At 54.8% G+C, this 18345-nt stretch overlaps 1 protein-coding gene and 1 long non-coding RNA gene across 3 annotated transcripts in view; one reads left to right on the forward strand and one right to left on the reverse strand.

Annotated features, from left to right (window-relative positions):
- NKD1 (NKD inhibitor of WNT signaling pathway 1) overlaps positions 1-1238 on the forward strand; it is an 85176-nt gene extending 83938 nt beyond the window's left edge. Inside the window, exon 10 of one of the 2 annotated variants that reach the window (XM_044761257.2) lies at positions 470-1238. In XM_044761257.2, the coding sequence (XP_044617192.1) occupies positions 470-1059 (590 nt within the window). In that variant the 3' untranslated portion in view covers positions 1060-1238. The remainder of the gene's footprint in view (positions 1-469) is intronic. The other variant, XM_070500487.1, reaches the window with a different exon arrangement.
- Positions 1239-7432: 6194 nt separating this feature from the next.
- On the reverse strand, positions 7433-17290 carry LOC139042392 (uncharacterized). The gene is made up of 3 exons (XR_011499089.1): positions 16234-17290; positions 14071-14201; positions 7433-7988 (listed from the first exon to the last, which is right to left on the reverse strand). It is a non-coding gene; the product is annotated as an uncharacterized lncRNA (long non-coding RNA).
- Between the last annotated feature and the right edge of the window lie 1055 nt (positions 17291-18345).

Consider the following 18345-nt stretch of genomic DNA (forward strand, 5'->3'; position numbering starts at 1 on the left):
CTTTGCTAAGCAAACGCTGCTCTGTCATTATGAGCTCTTGACATCTTAGCTCCTGCTAAGGTAAATGAAGACAGAACCCCCATAATTCCCCCCCACTCCCCCCTCCTGCTGCTGCCTGTGCTCCCTCCATGGGACCCCCCCCCGTAAGGTAAGGAATATGCCTGCAGATTTCCTTTGTGCTCCAGTGGCCTCCGACAGTGATCAGTGTCTCAGTCTCGCTCTTTCACGTCTTTCTTGGAAGAGAATTATTTTTAAAGCCCTAACAAAGACGCAGTTCTTCCCACTTAGCAGATGGCAGAGTTCCATTCCGAGAGGCTTCCTCCCGGGCCATGGGGAGCAGTCGGGCTCTGAGGAACCACAGCTGGCCTGTGTCAGCCTTGGAGAACTGGGGGTGGGGGGACTTCTGGGGCACAGTGCAGCGCCAGCACACAGTAGGTGCTCATTAAATATCTGTTGCATTGGTTCCTAGGCTCCCCGTCAGTGGCCCAGAAGTCAGAACTGCCTCCCCGCGCCTGCAACCCCGCTCGATCTCGCTCCCATGAGCCGGAAGCCATCCACGTCCCACACCGAAAGCCCCAAGGCACAGACCCAGCCTCCTTCCACTTCCTTGACACCCCCTTCGCCAAGGTCTCGGAGGTCCAGCAGCGGCTCCGGGGCACCCAGGACGGGAGTAAGCACTTTGTGAGGTCCCCCAAGGCCCAGGGCAAGAGTGTGGGTGTGGGCCACGTGGCCAGAGGGGCAAGAAGCAAACCCCCTCTGGGACCCGCCATCCCTGTGGTGTCCCCATCGGCCCCCCTGGCCACCAGCCCGGCCCTCCTCCCCGCCCTGGCACCCCTCGGGCACAGGAAGCCCAAGCACCGAGCCAAGGAGAGCCAGCAGGGGTGCCGGGGCCTGCAGGGGCCACTGGCCCCAGGGGGCGCTGTCGTGGGGCGGGACCATGTGAGGGAGCTGCCCACCGTGGTGGTGTACGAGAGCCAGGCTGGCCAGGCGGTCCAGAGACATGAGCATCACCACCACCACGAACACCACCACCATTACCACCACTTCTACCAGACATAGAGCCCCCCAGAGCCCGCCCACCGGATGAAGGACCCCTCCCCATGCCCCAAGGCATTATTATTCTATTAATTATTGTTATTATGACGATTATTGTTATTAATAATTATTGTTACTCCACTAATATTCAGCTAGCCTCCATGTAGAAGATATATGGAAACACAGAAGTAAACTTTTATTTATATGTTGTGAGGACTGCATAACTTACCCAAGTGACTCTGGGTTTGGAAGTGGCCTGTAAGTGGCAGGCGCTCCCTGGGGCTCTGGAGCTGCTGTTTCCACACAGGTCGGCCCACACCCCTCCCAGCCCCCGGAGCCCTCGGCCAGAACTCTGCCCCGCCCCGTCTCTTCCAGGAGAGCACCCTCACCGGGCCCAGCTTCCAGAGACCCTCGAAATCTCCGAGAAGACAAACAGCTGCTACCTCTTAGTATTATTCTGATTTTATTTGGCCCTTGACTGATTGTAACGTGCCACAGGGATTTCAGCAGACTGCAGACGCGCGACCTTCCCGGCTGTTGTGTTTCTATGTTCCAACCCAGAAACCTTAGCTGTCCTTTCTGGAGTTATCTTTCACTCCTTTCCAGTGGGGTCACACCCTTGCCCGAAACCAGTCCCATCTCTCTGCCATGTACAACACGAAAATACACTTCTCCTCCTCCTTTCCGTCCGTCTCCTCTCTTCTTTAGAAAGATGCACACACATATATTTAAAGACTGCCTCTGAAACCAGCCTTCTCATTTTGGAAATCTCCGGAGAGGGAACCAACCACATGAACAAGCGTGGTTTTCCAAGATCGGGCAATCGTGTGTTGTTGTGACCGAAGATGCGGAAACCTCGTGTTCTACTGTTGGCAAATATATGCATCCCGACGTGGTTCTCCAGCAGAGCTCTCTGTATCTATAGCCGGATGCCATCTGTCTGTTTCTGTGTATCTTTCTATAAATATACGCTCTCAGGTACCTTCTCTGGTGTACAGAAATCGGTGGTTTGCTGCCCCAGACACTTCCTGAGCCCAGGCGTGACCCTGCCTGCCTCCTGTTAGGGCCGCTGTCTGTTGGAGGCCAACAGCCACTTCTTCTCATCAGGGGCCTTTTCCTGGGGTTTGAGATTGGACAGATTTTGGAGAGGCTGGCTGGAGTTCCAAAGCTTGGAGGGAAATGGGGACAGTGTCCAGAGTTGGGACCCTGGACCAGTGTCCTCTGCAGAGTAGGATTTGTCTGATGAGGACCTGGGGAGACCAGGAAAAGAACCATCAGCCATTCGGGAACCCCGTGAAAAATAGATGACGCACACTCCAATTGGGTAATTTGAGGAGAGCTTAAAAAGGGAATATTTACAAAGTGTGGGGAAAGCCTCCTGACAGAGCGCAGGATTCTGGGCCAGCACCATCGGGCGCCACTGCCACCCCTGGGTGGACGGGATTGGGGGAGCCATGGGCAGACAGAGGGGTGGGGGCAGGGAGGGCGCCTGAAGGAGCGGTGACCTTCGCTGGAGGGATGCAGCCAGTCTGTGGGGACCCTACAGGGAAATCAGCATCCTGACTTCACTCTCCTGCCCACCCTACATCCTGTTGAGGCCCCATTGGCTGGAGGCCCCGGGAGCCAGAGGGCAAGAGAGCTGCTGATGAGGGTCACCCAGGACTTCTTCCAGGGTAGAGCGGAGAGTGGAGGTCAGTCTGGAGGGACACAAGAAGAGAGAGTGACTCCAGCTGCCTGCCTGTCTGCTGCTTGGTTTCCCACTGGCATCCCCTTTCCCAGAGCCTCTGGTTTTGGTTTAATGCTGTGGGTAAAGAGTTATTTTTGAAGACAGCGGGCTTCGTTGTTGTCACCGTATTATTAATTAATTACCAGTGTGCCTGGGAACGGATTAGTATAGTTAATCTTACCTCTTGAGACCACATAGCAGGTGGCAGAGGTGGGACTCTAGTCTTCCCCACGATCCCTTCCCCACTGGGTTTGGGCTTCCCTCGTTGAGGGTCGTGGGCTTTTGTCAGTCGGGATCCGTGCAAACTGACGGGATACAACCAAACCAGGGAAGGCGGAGGGAGCTGCCTTTGCGATGACAGCGTCCAGGATGTGAACGAAGCTGAGACTCGCTGGTTCTTATCCCTCTCTCTCTGGGTTTATACTTCTACCCCACATACTTTGTTGTGGTGTGGGACAGGCCGGGACTCTGGGCTGCACAAGCAGATGGCAAAGGATCTTCTACAAAGGGAAGCCCAAGGAAGGGTTCTGATTGGCTGGGCTTAGATCCCAGACCGGTCCCGTCCCTAGACCAATCACCGTGGCCCACCTGGGGTCACATGTCCAACCTGCAATAAGGGGGCGGGGTCTGTGCCGGAAGAAAGGGGCGGAGGGGAGCTGAGCGAGCGGGCGCTGATGGCGGGCGGAGCGGCCCCGGCTTTGGAGCCGCCGGGGGTTCGGTCCGCGGGGGCCCTTCTGTGGCCTGGGGGCTTTACAGCGTTTATTCGGCCTGAGGGCGGGTTCCAAGCCGTCGCCCCAGCCCCCACCTGTCAGGATTCTCTTACTTCATGCTAACTGGCGTTTACCTAACTTTTAAAAACCACTTACAAAAACAGGACCCTGTGCCCGTGTAAACGAGTCAAATGGTACAAAAAGGTGAACAGTAGCAGCACGCTTCCCTGGGCATTCCCTGGCCCCAGCCCTCCGGGTGCCCTCGGCCGGTCAGGGGGCTCGGTGGTGAGCGCAGGCTGTGGTGCCAGGCTGCCTGGGCTCACGCCGGACTCCCTCCCCTGGGAGCTCTGTGCTCCAGCTGAAAACCTGCACCTCTCCAGCCTCAGTTTCCCCTTTATAAAGGGGGACCATAAGAGACCTACCCCGCAGGGTGGTTGTGATGATTCTTTGAGTTAAAATTGTGCCTGGCCCATGAGCACTAGGAGTGTCAGCTGCCATTATTTACAAGAATAGATGCATTTATGTGCCGTATGTCCCCGTTGCAATTTTGTTAATTTTTTCTAAAGACTTTATTTCTTCAGAGTAGTTTTAAGTTCACAGCCAAATTGAGATGAAGATACAGAGATTTCCCATATGCCCCCTGCCCCGACTCATGCATGGTGTCCCCCATTATCAACATCACTCACCAGAATACCACATTTCTTACCAAAGATGAACCTACGTTGACATGTCATTGTCACCCAAAGGCCACAGTTTACCTTAGGGGTCATTCTCGGTGGTATACAATCTACAGGTTTGGACAAATGTGTAATGACACAATCCATCATTACAACATCATACAGAGTACTTGCACTCCACACGTCCTCTGTGCTCCACCTAATCATCTCTCCCCACCCCCAATTTTGTTATTTTGAAAACTATTTTAGTTTGAAACAGAAAACTGTGAAACAGTAACTGCGGACTCACCCCCCAGACTTTACAAATGCTGACATTTTGCAATATTTATCTCAGATCTATTTTTAAGAAAGAAAATACTGCAGTTACTGCTTAATCTCCTTCCCACCCCACCCCTTTATTTTTACCCAAGGAGTAGCATAGTGTTCATACTGAGGCCCTTTTTCACTGTGACCTAATGCGTTTGGAGATCTTCCCCCTTGTCACACAGCTCTGCCGCCTTGTCTCTAACAGCTGTGCAGCCTTCTCTCGCTGGAGGCGCTGTGGTGGACCTGCCACGCCCGCTCCTGACAGGCATGTGGGCCTCTCAACCTAGGCCACCGTGGGTCCTTGTGCCTGGCCTGTCCTGGTGCCCGCCAGCAGGAGCACTGACGACGGAGAAGGCCAGTGTGGACTTGCCGAGGTCAAGGGCGTGTGATTTCCATGTTGACACTATTGTAAATGACCTCTAGAAGAAGTTGTACCAAATAATTAGAAGTTGAAGGAAGAAGAGAGAGAAAAAGGAAGGGAAAGAGGGAGGGAGGGAGGAAGGGAGGAGCCAACCACGATGCTCCTTGGTAAGGTTGTGAGCACAGTCCTGCAGGCTGGTGGAGCTGCTGCTGCTTCCCCAGGACCCCGAGCTCTGCGTCCCGGGCTCCTCTGAGGCCTGGAGAAGCTGTAGGGGAGACCCGAATCCTGGCTTTGCCGGCCTCACACACACGTGTGCACAAGGACTAGCTGGTCGCTGGGCTGCCACCTTTCTGCTGACCTGACTGGGCACTGAGAACGTCTGGTGTGTTGAGGCAGCCAGCCTGGCGAGGCTGCCTGGCCTGCTCTCATCTCCAAGGGTCAGGGGTCGGGGATCCCGGGAGCTTGAGCACTTCATGCCCAGTCGTGCCAATTACACCTTTTGGCAAAGGACACAGCCGGGAGCAGATTCTTTTGCTTTTCCCCTCTTCTCAGTGTTTAGAGCTCACATCCTTACTGGGCCAGAGGGTTAAGGCTGCCCAGAGGTGGCAGGAGGAGGGCACGGCTGCCTGCACCTCAAGTGCCATTTCTGTCAGGCACCGGCTTCGAGAGGCCAGTCAGCGCTCCTGGAATGAAAGGAGGCCCCTGAGATGTGCGCTGTGCCAATGGTCTGTGACGCCCCCATCACCCCTGCCTCGTCGCAGGCAAGGTTGTCCCAACCAGCCCCAGCATCGCCCTCCCAGCCTCTGCCTTTGGTCCCCAGACCTGTGGGTGCAGCCCCAGCATCTCCCCTTCTCCAGATGTGCACGTGGCTGTGATCTGCAGACCCAGTGCAGATGGTTCAGCCAAACGCCTTATCGACTCCTAAAAGGTGTGCCAAGGGCGTCCTTCCCTGATAATTAAAATTCTACCTCTTCCTTAGTCACACCCCTTGTTTGGGGGCTCTGTCTGGTTTCTGGTGTTGTCACCTTCTCCCATACCAGCAGGCCTCTTCTCAGGGGCTCTCGCCTGCAATAATTTTGCTGATGAACGCACGTCCCTGCAAGGGCTTTCTGCACCCAGCATCTTCCTCTGGCTTGAGAAGGGGGAATGGATGTGAGACCTGCTTTCTAGTAGCAGAAGGTGACCGTGGGGAGGAAATGGCAGGGCCTGGGCTGGACACCCCATCTCCTGCTGACTCACCCATGCCCGCCACTTTCTCTCCACAAAGTGAGAGACTCCTGGTGCATTCGGTCCATGGGCCTGGCAGAGACAAGAGGGTCTCTACGCCAACAGGAGACTGTCTTGACATGACTTTGGCATAGACCAGCCTCTTGGTGGGGAGTGGGGGCGAGCACAGCGAGATGCTCAGAACCAGTAATTCCCATCCCCCCAGTACTTCAGAATCACCTGGGGAAGTTTTAAAATACCCCGCCTGGCCTCACCTCTGCCGATGCAGATTTCTGGTCTGGCATGTGGCCCAGGCATCAAGCTGTTTCAAGCTCCAGGGGACTTCCTGCCTAGCTGGGCTGAGAACCCAGAGCCTGTGTTTCCCCCAGATGGCCTCAGAGGGCCCGCTGAGGGAAATCCCTAACTTCAGGAGCCAAAAGGATCTCCCAGGGAGTATGTTAAATGCAGACACCCAGGCCCAGCCCTGGAGAGTGAGATTACTCGGGTCGGGGTGGGGAGCAGGATTGGTGCTGTTAACAAGCCCTGGCTCCAGGGAACATGTCACGGTTGGGCCCAGAGACCACAGTGTGAGGAGCCCATGGCCTTGCTGTGGCGCAAGCAGGGGCAGCCCCACTGGCTCTGCCTTAAGGAGTATGTGCACTAAGCTGTAAGGGAGGCAGAGAGAGCTCCCCACGCTCCTGCCCTGGCAGGAACCTCCAGAAAGCCTCGTGATGAGCAAGTGGCCATGACCACACCAGGGACAGGACTGGAGAATTCACTAACAGCCTTCCTGGGGGTGCTGAGTTCTTTTCCTAGGTGCCCTGCCACCCGACACTCCATAACCCACGGCCCTGCCCCTCGTCAAACTGCAGGCACCCAATGAGCCAGATTTAGGAAGACTCCCAAGCGTGCTTCCAACAAGGGCTGGTGCACAGTGACCCCTGCTGTGTGGACCACACATTCTCTCCTCCCTTGGCTCTTAAGGGAGATGCCAGTGGCCTCTTCTCAATCTTCCTGCTTTGCTTTGGGGCCCTTGCTCCCTGGGGAGGCCCCTGCGCCCTTGGTCAAAGCTGGTCTTGGGGAACATGGGCTTAGTGCCACCCCCAGCTGTCCTGCCCCGCTGCAGTGTGGACCCAGGCTTGGTTATCAAGCTGATGGGTGCCCTGCCCACCCCTACTAGGGTCTCTTTTGTCATGTCATGTCAGAGGACCCTTCTGAAGCCCCCACATCTAAGGAAGAGGTATGCAGGGAGGGGCCTTAGAAGAAGGACTTAGAAAAAGGGACAAGCAGCCTCGGAGTATCTGCCAGGGTCCCAGGATGAACGCTGAAGGAAAAGAGCAGTCCTGGGCTTCTGGACCACCGCTCAGATCTCAGGGTGACAAGCAGAGCAGGATCAAGGTCTTAAGAGGCCCTGAGCACTCGAAGGATTACCACCCCCACCCCCACCCCCACCCAGAGCTTTGACTTCCTCCTGCCCCACTAAAGTCACTTTCCTAGATATTTCTGATTGCAAAATTCTGGATAGGTTCATCAAAGCTGACCTTTTTGATTTTTTCTTTTCCAACAAGGCCTCACTTCCTGGAGCCAGCTTCACTGGTGTCCAGACAAAGGGGCTGTCAGCTGTGGTATCAGCGTTCTGGTGTTCTGGTCTATTTGTGCCTTCCTCTTCCATCTGTAGAGTCCCTGCAGGCAGGGACTCTGGATTGCTCTTTCCTCGGGGCATGCACACAGCAGGTGGTCCATAAATGGAAGAGAGGGAACGAGAGAGAAAGGAGAGCAGGAGGGAGAAGTCTGAGGATTTCACGTCCTTGCTCGGCAGCTGGGCATTCAGGCCTCCTGCTCCGGGAGTCCTTGTCTGTGGCGTCTACAAAGCAGCAACATTTCAAATAAGAGTTTGGAAAGCAGCACAGCATCACCAACTTTTAATTTTGCTAAATAAGAATGGAGAAGAAAACTGCAGTCTCTTCCTGTTTAAAGAAAAAACAAAAAAGAAAGGTTAGAATTTAGTTTTATTTAAAAAGAGGACACTTTCACTGCCTTGTGTTTTTTCCCACTTGGAAACCAGTGAACATTTGGCCAAATGCTCATTGTCTTCCTGACCAGCTGACTGTGCTGGCCAGGAATTACTCTCCCATTTTAGAGAGGGGAGAACTGAGACCCGAGGAGGGCATGTGTAGTCCAAACTGACACTTCTTCCCAAAACTGAGCCCAGACCAGTGCTCTGACCCCATTTCCGTCTGTGGCCTCAGCTGCCTGCTGGGGGACGTGGGGCTAGGCCGGCATCTGTGATATCTGGGAGGGGGTTTCCACGGCCTCTGTCACCTGCCAGTGACTGAGGGGTCGTTATGGTGATCCTGCTTGTGTCAACGGGGCCCAGCTGCAGCCAGACTGTTGGAGGCCTGTCACGGCTGGTCCAGCCATCCAGCCGTGTGCTGTGCCCTGGGTGTCAGGTGGAGGTCAAGGTGGGGCCGAGCCCACTGGCTCAGAGCCGTACTCCCCAGGAACTCTGCCCCCCTGGCCCTTCCTGCTCCCTGCCCACTCTGAGCCTCCAGGAGTCCACCCTTGGTCCCTGGAGCCATCCCAGCGTGGCCCACCAACATACCGTGTTTGACCCATCTGGAGTTTCAAAAATTTTGAATTATTTCCCAAACCTGAAGATTTCACCTAAAAAGTCTGGAATTTTGACTTTTCTTGTAAAGATCAAAATGGCAGCTGCTATGAGAATCCCACCCTAGAGGGTTATGGAGAAGGAAGTGCAGTGCTGACCTCAGCCCAGCTGTAGAGCCCTGTGGGACGCTGTGCAGGGTGCCACCTCCACTGCATGCTTGAAGGCCCCGCCACCTGCCTTGTTGCTTTCCCCTTCAGGTTCAGTGAGGTCACTACATTCCTTCCAGACCTGACTTCCTGTGTGACTTTAGGCAAGCCTTCATCCTCTCTGGGCCTTCAATTTCACATGTGCCTGAGATGGCTGCATGTGGCTCTGACAAGCTGGGCCACAGGGTAACAGCTCTATACCCTAAAATGAGGGGGCAGTGGTGGGACTGGCAGCCTAATGCCACGCCCAGCAGCTCTTTCCCCTCCTCCAGTTGGCGGAAGAAGGGGGCCCCCGAAACAGTTCTTGGCTGCCCTGCGTCTGGGACTCTCCCTGTCCTCAAGAAATCCAGCCCAGCCCTTGGGACAAGGCTGGAGCCCTAGGATTGTTGAGGGGTCTAAACCGCCATATCGAGCACTTACACAGCGCCTACTGAATATTCAGCTGTGTTCACTGATGACCTTAGAACAGCTTTGTGGGGAAACTGAGTTCCATTTCAGCTAAGCCACTTGTCAAGGTCACGGTTAATGTGTGGTGAGGTTAAACACAAGCTTGACACCTGTCAGTGGGGACAAGCTGTAAGCTACCCAACCCTCCCTTCCCAGAAGCCTGCAGGCATTGACAAAGATTAGCACAGACGCTCCTACCCCCTCCTGTACCATCACCACAGCCAAGGCCACGGGGATGTGAGTGAAGGGAGCTCTGGGGGCTGGGACAGCTGGCCTGGCCCGAGGCCCGCACTGCAGCGAGGCGGTGCCCCAGCTCTCGTGGCGCCCTGCGGTCCCCTCCTTCACTGCGCCAATCACATCTATCATTACGGTCGAGTCTTGTATTTGCGGTAGTTGTGTTCTGTAAAGTCACGGCTGACACTGAACTAGCCACGCCCAATGCTGAACCACTGCTCCTGGGAAAATACAGGGTTAGGTTCCTATAAGCCTCTGGTCACAACCAATCAATACATAACCTTGTTTTGTGTAGGTTTCTGGTTAAAGTTGCCTGATTTACTACGTATCGTCAATTCATTAGCATTGAACTCACAGCCAACAGCACTGTAATTCACGCCTGAGCAAAGCTTAGCTAACACGGATGTTCACCATAGGGCACATCACAGCCTTCTTGCTCTTAGGGACACTAAACAGCGCTTCAGCACTGTGCTTGGGGGCCATTTTAAGCAGCAAAACCAGCAACAAAAAGCACAAAAATGCAAAAAGCATGACAGCGAATAGACCACAGGAAGGACCCTTGCTTGTATATGAGAGCTGAAACTGAGCTTGACCTCAGCTGGGACCATGCACGTCAGGTGGCTCAAATTTTTCACTGCTCTGCACATGACTGTGAAAGCTCCGTGAGTATTGATTTTGGGGTTACAAATAAATTTCAGCGAGTAAGTGAATTCGTAAGTAAAGAATCTGTGAATAATCAGAACCAACTTTATTTACTCGTCTATGCCTCCAAGTATTTGGTTAACATCTGTTTCCACCAAAGCACCATCTTTTTCACCAAAGATTGTTTTGTAATCCCAAAGGCCCCGCAAAGATAGGTGCTTGTTAAACATCTGCTGAGTGGCTGAACGACAGCACATTCCTGGCCTCCAGCTCCAGCCCCAAGTCGGCCCCAGCATATGGCCTGCTCTGGGCACTCGGCGCACCTCTGAAGATTGGTTTCTTTTTTTTTTTTTTTAGGAAGATTAGCCCTGAGCTAACATCTGCCACCAATCCTCCTCTTTTTGCTGAGGAAGATTGGCCCTGAGCTAACATCCATGCTCGCCTTCCTCTACTTTATATGTGGGACGCCTACCACAGCATGGCTGATGAGCAGTGCCATGTCTGCACCCGGGATCTGAACTGGCGAACCCTGGGCTGTCAAAGTGGAACGTGCGCACTTAACCGCTGTACCACCGGGCTGGTTTGACCCCTGATGATTGGTTTCCTGATGGGGGAGCGTCCCCTCTCACAGGGTCCTGCTCAGGCTCATTAACATGGCGATTTTGCTGCCAGGGATGGGAGCAGCATTTGGACAGACTGGAGACCAGGAAGGTACTGGGATGCTCTGGGTAGCAGAGAGGAAAAGACAGCACAACTGGGCCGGCCTGTGGGCTCCCAGCCTGGTCTGGGTACATGGGTCCTGGGTGACTCTGAGTGGCTCAGTCCGCAGCACAGATCCTCTCCAGAGGAGAGGGTGCCCGGCCCTCTCAACCATGGTCACCTGATTCCATGTCCTCTGACCCTGTCCTCAAACAGCAGCATCTACTTGTGGTTTGTTCAGAAATTTCTAGCCAGAATATTCTACTGTGGTCCGTGTGACCTTTTCTCCTCCCTGCTTCCTTCATCGCGGAGAAGGAGTTGAGACTTTGAGTATCTCACTCCGTCTTGCTGTGCAGTTTAGTCACTGAAAGTCAGTCTCTGGGGTTTGACCACTCCCTGGTGACAGCGAGCTGCTAAAATCAAGCCTGGTCAAGGCTTGGGCAGAGCCAAGGGTGACCCAAACTTGGTACTGACTGCTCAGGAGGTCCTTCTCAGGCCCAGCTGGACTGTCCCGGGACCACACCTGTCCCAAGGTCATCTCCAGTTTCCTCTACCCATCCGTACTCTCAGCTAGTTACTCAGCAACCGCTGCATGTCAGGACCCACGCTCAGCACTGAGGAAAACCGACATCCTCCCTGCCTCCCTTCACAGAGTTGTTGGTCTAGTAGGGGGACAGCTGTCACACAAAAATGACATTGTAATCAACTGGGATAACTTCTGGGGAGACATATGAGGGAATAACAGAGAGGCTATGATTACAATTGGGGGCTGGAGAGGGCCTCTCCCGGAAGCCACATTTAGGTAGGAATCTCAAGGATGAGGAAGAATTAGCCAGGTGAAAAGCTAGAGGGAACAGTTTGTGCAAAGGCCCTGAGGTGGGACAGAGGGTGAGCCACTGGATGAACGGATGGAGGCCAGTGAGGCTGAGTGCAGAGAGCAAGGGGGAGGCCCGGAGTGGGCAGGGCCTGGGACGCCGTGGCAGGGAGTTTGCTCACGACCCTGAGGACATATCAAGGAGTCAGAAGGTTGCGGGGGGATGGGGGAGACGATAAGGTGTGACCCCCCTGGCCACTGCGTGGAGAAGAGATTGGAAACAGCAGCCTGGAGAGGGGCTCTCATGGTAGGACACAGTGGTGCCTGGTGGATAGAACTTTCTTACCCACAGAATTGCTAAGGATCCGCTTGTTTGGCTACACCTGGGACCTGCGATGCCTTCCCCGCTGTTGAACAGCATCTTAAGTGGAGGAAGGAACAAAAAAGTAAAACTGGAAAGAACAAGAGGGCACAGAGGCCGAGAGAAGGAGGCCTCCATTTCCTCTGTGGTAATCGCTGAATTGGCGCTCACTCGGGCAGGCGCAGAGGCCGGGGAGGCCCCTCCGCCAGGAGAGGGGAGAGGGGAGGCACGATATTGACTCAAGCGTGGGAGATTTAAAAGGCCCCTATGTTCCCACCTTGTGCTTCGCTTCTAACAGGCAGCCGGGGGACCTTTGAAGTCGGCCGGCCCAGTGGGGAGCAGGCTTCTGTGGAGACAAGATGCTAAGGGGGCGGGGGAAGGGGGCCAGGGGGCGGCCGAAACTCTATTAGGCATGCTCTAGCAAAAAGAAAGGCAAATCCAATGATAATGTACATCTGTTTCAGGGAATTTATAAGCTTTGAACATTTTTTATGGGCAGATAAGTGGGTCCTTTTCTTACCATAACTTAAAACTTCAAAGCTGAGTGTGTGGATAATGCAAATTGCTGAAATATGAGATTTTCCCTACAAAGAGGTTTCCAAAAAAGACGAGGAAGAAAAAAAGAAAAGGGGAGAGGGAGCACGCAGGCTAATTGATGCCACAGTCTTTTATGTACACGGCCAAAACGGGACAGAAATGGATTTTTATGAAATAAGAAATTGATGGGAGATTCAGGGAGAGGAGGAGGCCACGAGGCAGGCTGGGGGCTGGGACTGCGGCCAGGCAGGTCAGCCCAGGCTGGAGGTTGGCCCTGGGGACATGGCCCCCTCCCTGTAGACCTCACCCTTTGTGAGGAAGATAAGACAAATGGACACAAGGACATGGACAGACACAAGGACACAGACGGACACAGACAGCATCAGCCCAGGGCCTGGTCCATCCAAGGTCCCAGTGGGCTCAGGGCAGGGCGGAGCCTAGAGGCAGGAAACCTCCTGGAGGAGAGTGGCTCTGTGGGGCAGGTGTGATCCTGGGGTTGGGCACTCTAGATGGTGAAATGGCTGAATCAGGGGGTCCCTGGGGTTATGCCTCTGCCACTCAGGCCCCACCACACTCAGCCCTCTATGCTTTTATTGTCTCCCCACCTTCACGCCTAAGAAGTAGCCCGTGAGCTCCTGAGGGCAGGGACAGAGTAAACACTCAGTACATGCTTATTGAATGAATGAAGGAAGGAATGGCTCGATGAAGGAATGGATGGCCTGCAGGGTCAACCAGCCACTCTTTTCACTATTTCACCTGTCTAGGCAGGAAGATTCAGACTGGAAGGGAAGATGGGGCGTGTTTCGGTCCTGTGGTTGACCCCAACATCCTTTCTGCCCCTACCTGATTAGTCTAAGCCAGTCATTTTTTTTTCACTTACTACAGTTTGGTTTCAATATTTACAAATTAACCAAATTTTTGAGCTTATAAAGTTCTTTCGGCATTACAAATTTGGGCTCCTTTTTTTTCTTCTTCTTCTCTCTCCCTCCCTTCCTCTTCTTCCTCCTTCTCCTCCTTGTTCTTTAGCAAATTCACAGTAGTGGGGCACCTTCTCTCTTAATTTTATTGTCTGCCAAAGCCAGTCTTGGAAAGCCATCCCCTTTGCCAGTGATTGGGTCAGGGAAGGTCACGTGACCCTATTCTGACCAATGAGAGCTGAGAGGCAGTCTGTTGAGGGGCTTGTGAGAGTCCTGGTGGCCGCCTGTCTTGCTACCAGCCTGAGGACGGCAGAGCACAGGCAGGCAGAGACCAAGTCCTGGGGATGTCACCGAGCTGCCACCTGGATGGCAGCTGGCAGCTACTCAGCAGCTGCACTCCAATGGTTTGTTTTTTTCTCAGGAGGAGATTCTGAGATGAGGATTTGAGAGCAAGTCGTTTATTTTGAGGTCAACTGGGAAATGCTGGTGAGGAAGTGAGATGGAGAAGTGACTACGGACAACTGGAGCTTAATCCTGAGGGCAACCCCGGGAACCCATGTGAAGCACACCTCAGAGTTACCCACCTGAGAGCAAAGGAGCGGGGGTATCTATCCACCCATTGCTGTCGCCGTCAGTGAGGCTGCTCCCGCCCACAGGAGTGAGATCTGGCAGCCAGACGGTCTTCCTTCCGCAAAGGGTGACGCAGGCGCTGGCGCTGGAAGGTGGACCGGCAGACACAGACGTGATTCATGAGGGGCTCAGGGCCGGACCCTGCCATTGTCTCTTCCTTGGGGTTTCTGGTGCTAAGAGCATCCTAATCCATGCCAGGTGACCATGGAGGGCCTCAGAGGAAAAGGTGCAGGCTTTGGCCATTTCCCTGGGAGGCCGTGGGCAGCCATTGGAGGTTTCAGGCAGTGTCCTGACCAAGAACGTTGGAAGGGCTTGTTGGAGACACCTGGGGTCCCTCTCAGGAAGCTCAGCTTCTGCCTCTGCCAACGTCCTGCCAGCATCCTGGGGATTTCAGCACCTGTCTGGACCCTGAGCTCTCAGTTTTGTCACCTTCCCGCTTCAAGACCTCCTTTTTCCCTCTTGTCTAGCCACCCCCTCCTGCGCCCCACTGTGGACCCAGAAGTGTCCCACCTTGGAAGCCACAAAAATTGTCCCCTCCCGCTGTCCTTGCTCTTGTCCTTCTCACAGTCCCTCTTGGCTTTTCCCAACACACCAGCTCCCTTTGATGCCCCCATCTCCACCTCCTACTCCCCTGTGATGGCCCGCGGTCTGGGCTCCCGCCACTCTCTGACCGATGCCCTCCACTCCATCACTCCATCTTTCTGTCCCACCCCCTGACAGAAGCCGACTCTGGAGCACTCGAGATCGAGGGCTTTGTGGTCAGATGGACAATTGTCATTATCCCTACCAAGTTGTCATCGGCTTTTTTGTCCCTAAATCTGATGGGTATTTCAGTAGCTACCTTTCGTGACTTCTTGGCTATATTTCATGACGGCAATCAGACCTCTCTTTCAGAACACGCTCTGCTTTTGGATTCTGGGAACAGGCTGCTAGTTTCTCCCCTGTATCCATTCTCCCTTTCTTCTTGGTAATAGAGCCTTTGCTTTTGAGTTCAAGAATAAAGACTGTAGATAGTTCTCAGACTCATTTGCAACTAAATTTTGTGACTACATCTAGTCAGGAGGAAGTGTCATGTGGCAGCTCCTGGGACTCTTCCGTAAGAAGTAGCTTATTTATTTCCATTGTCCCTGTTCCATTCTCTGCCTAGAAAGCAGATGTGATGGCTGGAATTCTAGCCACCATTTTGGACCATGAGGACAAGGACAACACCCTAGAGATGCTGGAGCGGCTGGAAGCAGCCTGGGTCCCTGAGGGCTTTGAGGAACAGGGCTTCTAGTCCGACCTGGGCACCTGCATTTAGACTATTAAATGAGGTAGAAATCAACTTCTCACTTGTTTAAACCACTCTCACTTGCAGCCAAACTAAATCCTACGTGAGATTGCCACCCTGACGTCCATGCTGCCGGGTTTCTCGGGCCTCCCTGGGCCCTTTTAGCAGGCGGCTTTGCCTAATCCTCCTCTAAGAATCGCAGCTTTGAAACTGGGCACATGGGACCTCTCTGTACTGTCTTTGCAAAATCTGTAAGCATTTCAAAATAAAAAACTTTAAAAACAGTGGTGTTGCCCCGATCCCAGCCCTGGCGCCTTTGTCTTCTCCAGGGACTCACTTCCTGGGATCTCATCCGCTGCCGTGGCCTTGATGACCATCTCCAGGCTGCTGACAAGGAGTTCCAACCACGCGCCCCAAAGCGAACTTGTCATCCTACCCAAAACTTGTCTGAGCTCAGTAAATGGTGAGACAATCCACGCAGCAGCCCAGCCAGAGCCCAGGGCCCTCACTCCTCCTCTCCCTCACCCCTAATCAGTGACTGAGACCCCTTAGTTCTACATCCTGAAGAGATTTCGCCTCTGCCCAGCCCCTCCATCCCAGCGTCACGGACCCGGTGGAGAGCCTGGCAGCTGTCCCCTGGCCTGGTCACATCTTCCTCCAGCATTGCTCCCTCCCTCGGTCCCCAAACCGCAAACAGAAAGCGCTTTTTCAAACACCAGTCTGACCAGGCCACTGCCGCAAACCCCGCCGTTGCCCTGAGGACATGGTCCCAACTCCCCACCCGGCGGACCAGGCCCTTGGCCGGCTGGCCCTGCCCACTTCCCGCCTCACCTCCATCACCTCCTACCTTCCCTCATTGCCCTGCCCTTCTGCACCTCCTGATGGTCCTTGAACAACCGAGAGGCCTCCGCTTCCGCGTCCGTCCCAGAAGATGCTGCTCCCTCTCCCTGCCAAGCCTGTTCTTTCCCTGGGCCTGGCCGGGGTTCCTCAGGGCAGAGCCTGAGACAAGGACATGGGCAGCTCATGTTTGTTAGAGCGCTGCCAGGACGAGGAGGGAGGGAGCAGGACTGAGAGGGAAGGCGACGAGCCGACACAAGGCTTGCCGCCAAGGTTGCTGCTGGAGGCAGGGGCCCCTGGGATGTGCGCAGAGCGCTCCGGGGTGCCCACCTGCAGGACGGAAGGCTGGAGCGTGTCCACTGGTCCCAGCCCAGGTCTTGCGCCTGCCTTCCCAGGGGTGTGGATGCCTCCTCACTGCCGGCCGTGTGCTTGCAAGCAGGCTCCCGCAGGACTGCAGAAGGCCCTGGGAATCACCAGGGAGACGAGAGACAGCACCAGATGCGGTTCTCGGGGGCACTGCGAGCTGAGCTTGCTGGACTGTCCCTGGCAGCCACAGCTGAAGCTTCAGGGGGCTGTGGGTCTGCGGTGCATCTGCCCCACCCCTCGTTCGAGACCCGCTCCTCCAGGAAGCCCTCCCTGACCCCCAAGGCTGGGGTCAATGCCCCTCCTGGGCATCCCACGGACCCCCATATCAGGACCGCTTCTCTGCTGTCCCTGCTTGGCTGTAAGCCACTTCAAAGCATCCGCGAGATGAGTCGATGGGGCTTCGAATAAGGGGGCAGAAGCCAAGGAGGAGCAGAGGGAGGCGCTGTAGAGACGCTTGCGTCCGCGGAGCAGTCACAGGGCTGCCGCGGTCTGGAGGAGCCCCCGGGGAGAGACCCCACTGGAGGCAGCTGGAAGCGCTGGCCTGGGAGCCTCGCGGGAGGCCAGCTGCTGGGGAGGTGGAGGAATTGAGCCTGAGTCCCAGCTCGGTTGCGCGTCTGCTCTGCCGCCTTGAGGAAGTCATTTCTCCTTTGTGAGATTAGTTTCCCCCTCTATGCAAGGGGGTTAATAACGCCATAAGCCACTGGCTGGTGTGGGCTGGGAGGGAGGAGAGAGCCGCAGGGTTTAAAGTAACTTCCGGTGGCGCAGTGGTTAAGTGCGCACGTTCTGCTTGGGCAGCCCAGGGTTCACAGGTTTGCATCCCGGGTGCGGACATGGCACCGCTTGGCAAGCCATGCTGTGGCAGGCGTCCCATGTATAAAGAAGAGGAAGATGGGCACGGATGTTAGCTCAGGGCCAGTCTTCCTCAGCAAAAAGAGGATTGGCAGCAGATGTTAGCTCAGGGCTAATCTTCCTCAAAAAAATAAATAAAATAAAAATAATAAAGTAATTCAGAGGGTGGTGACACCTTATCCCTGCCCCGCCTTGATTTAGATCCAGTGCCACCTGCCCCGGGCTCCAGCCTGACCAGCTCCCAGGGTGGCAGCCGCCTCGCCTCCAGGCCCGCTGAGCCCCAGAATGCTCTGGAGGCCTCAGTGGCTTCCCCCATCTCATGGCAGGGGTGGGGCTGGGGAGGGGGCGTCCTTCCCACAAACAGGCAGCCGAGTCACGTGCCACTCGCCCACGGCTGGCTTCCGATGTAGGGATTATGAAAAGAGAGAATACAATTTCCTGATAAAATAGAGGAGGCGATTAAGTTAATGAGGGATCATTTTGCGGTTTGAAAACTATAATTAATAGGCATTAATTGCATATTTAGGGTTTAGCATGGCATGGGCTGGGGAGCCGGCGTCAAACACGAGACCACGAGCACCTCCTTGGGCCCAGACGGTCCCCGAAGCCCTCCGGAGAGCTTTGCCGGGGGCTGTAAGGACCAGTGTGCCACTTGCTGTGCTGCTCCTCCTCTCATGGCCGTGTCCTTTCCGAGATGGTCCTTATCACTGTGATTCGTCTTCACTTAGATAGCGCGAGGCCCTGGCTGATGAACCCCTCTTTGGTTTTAACCAGTGACTTAGGACCAGCTTTCTAGTGGTGATGGTGGCGGCCTTACCGTCCCATGGTAAGCTTTTCAACCACATCTAAGTCTGGAGAAAGGGCGGTGGGGGCGAGGGGCTTGGAGCTGGCCCTGTCAGTGTCCCAG

This window comes from Equus asinus, chromosome 28 (assembly GCF_041296235.1).
Source record: "Equus asinus isolate D_3611 breed Donkey chromosome 28, EquAss-T2T_v2, whole genome shotgun sequence".
NCBI classification, from domain to species: domain Eukaryota; kingdom Metazoa; phylum Chordata; class Mammalia; order Perissodactyla; family Equidae; genus Equus; species Equus asinus.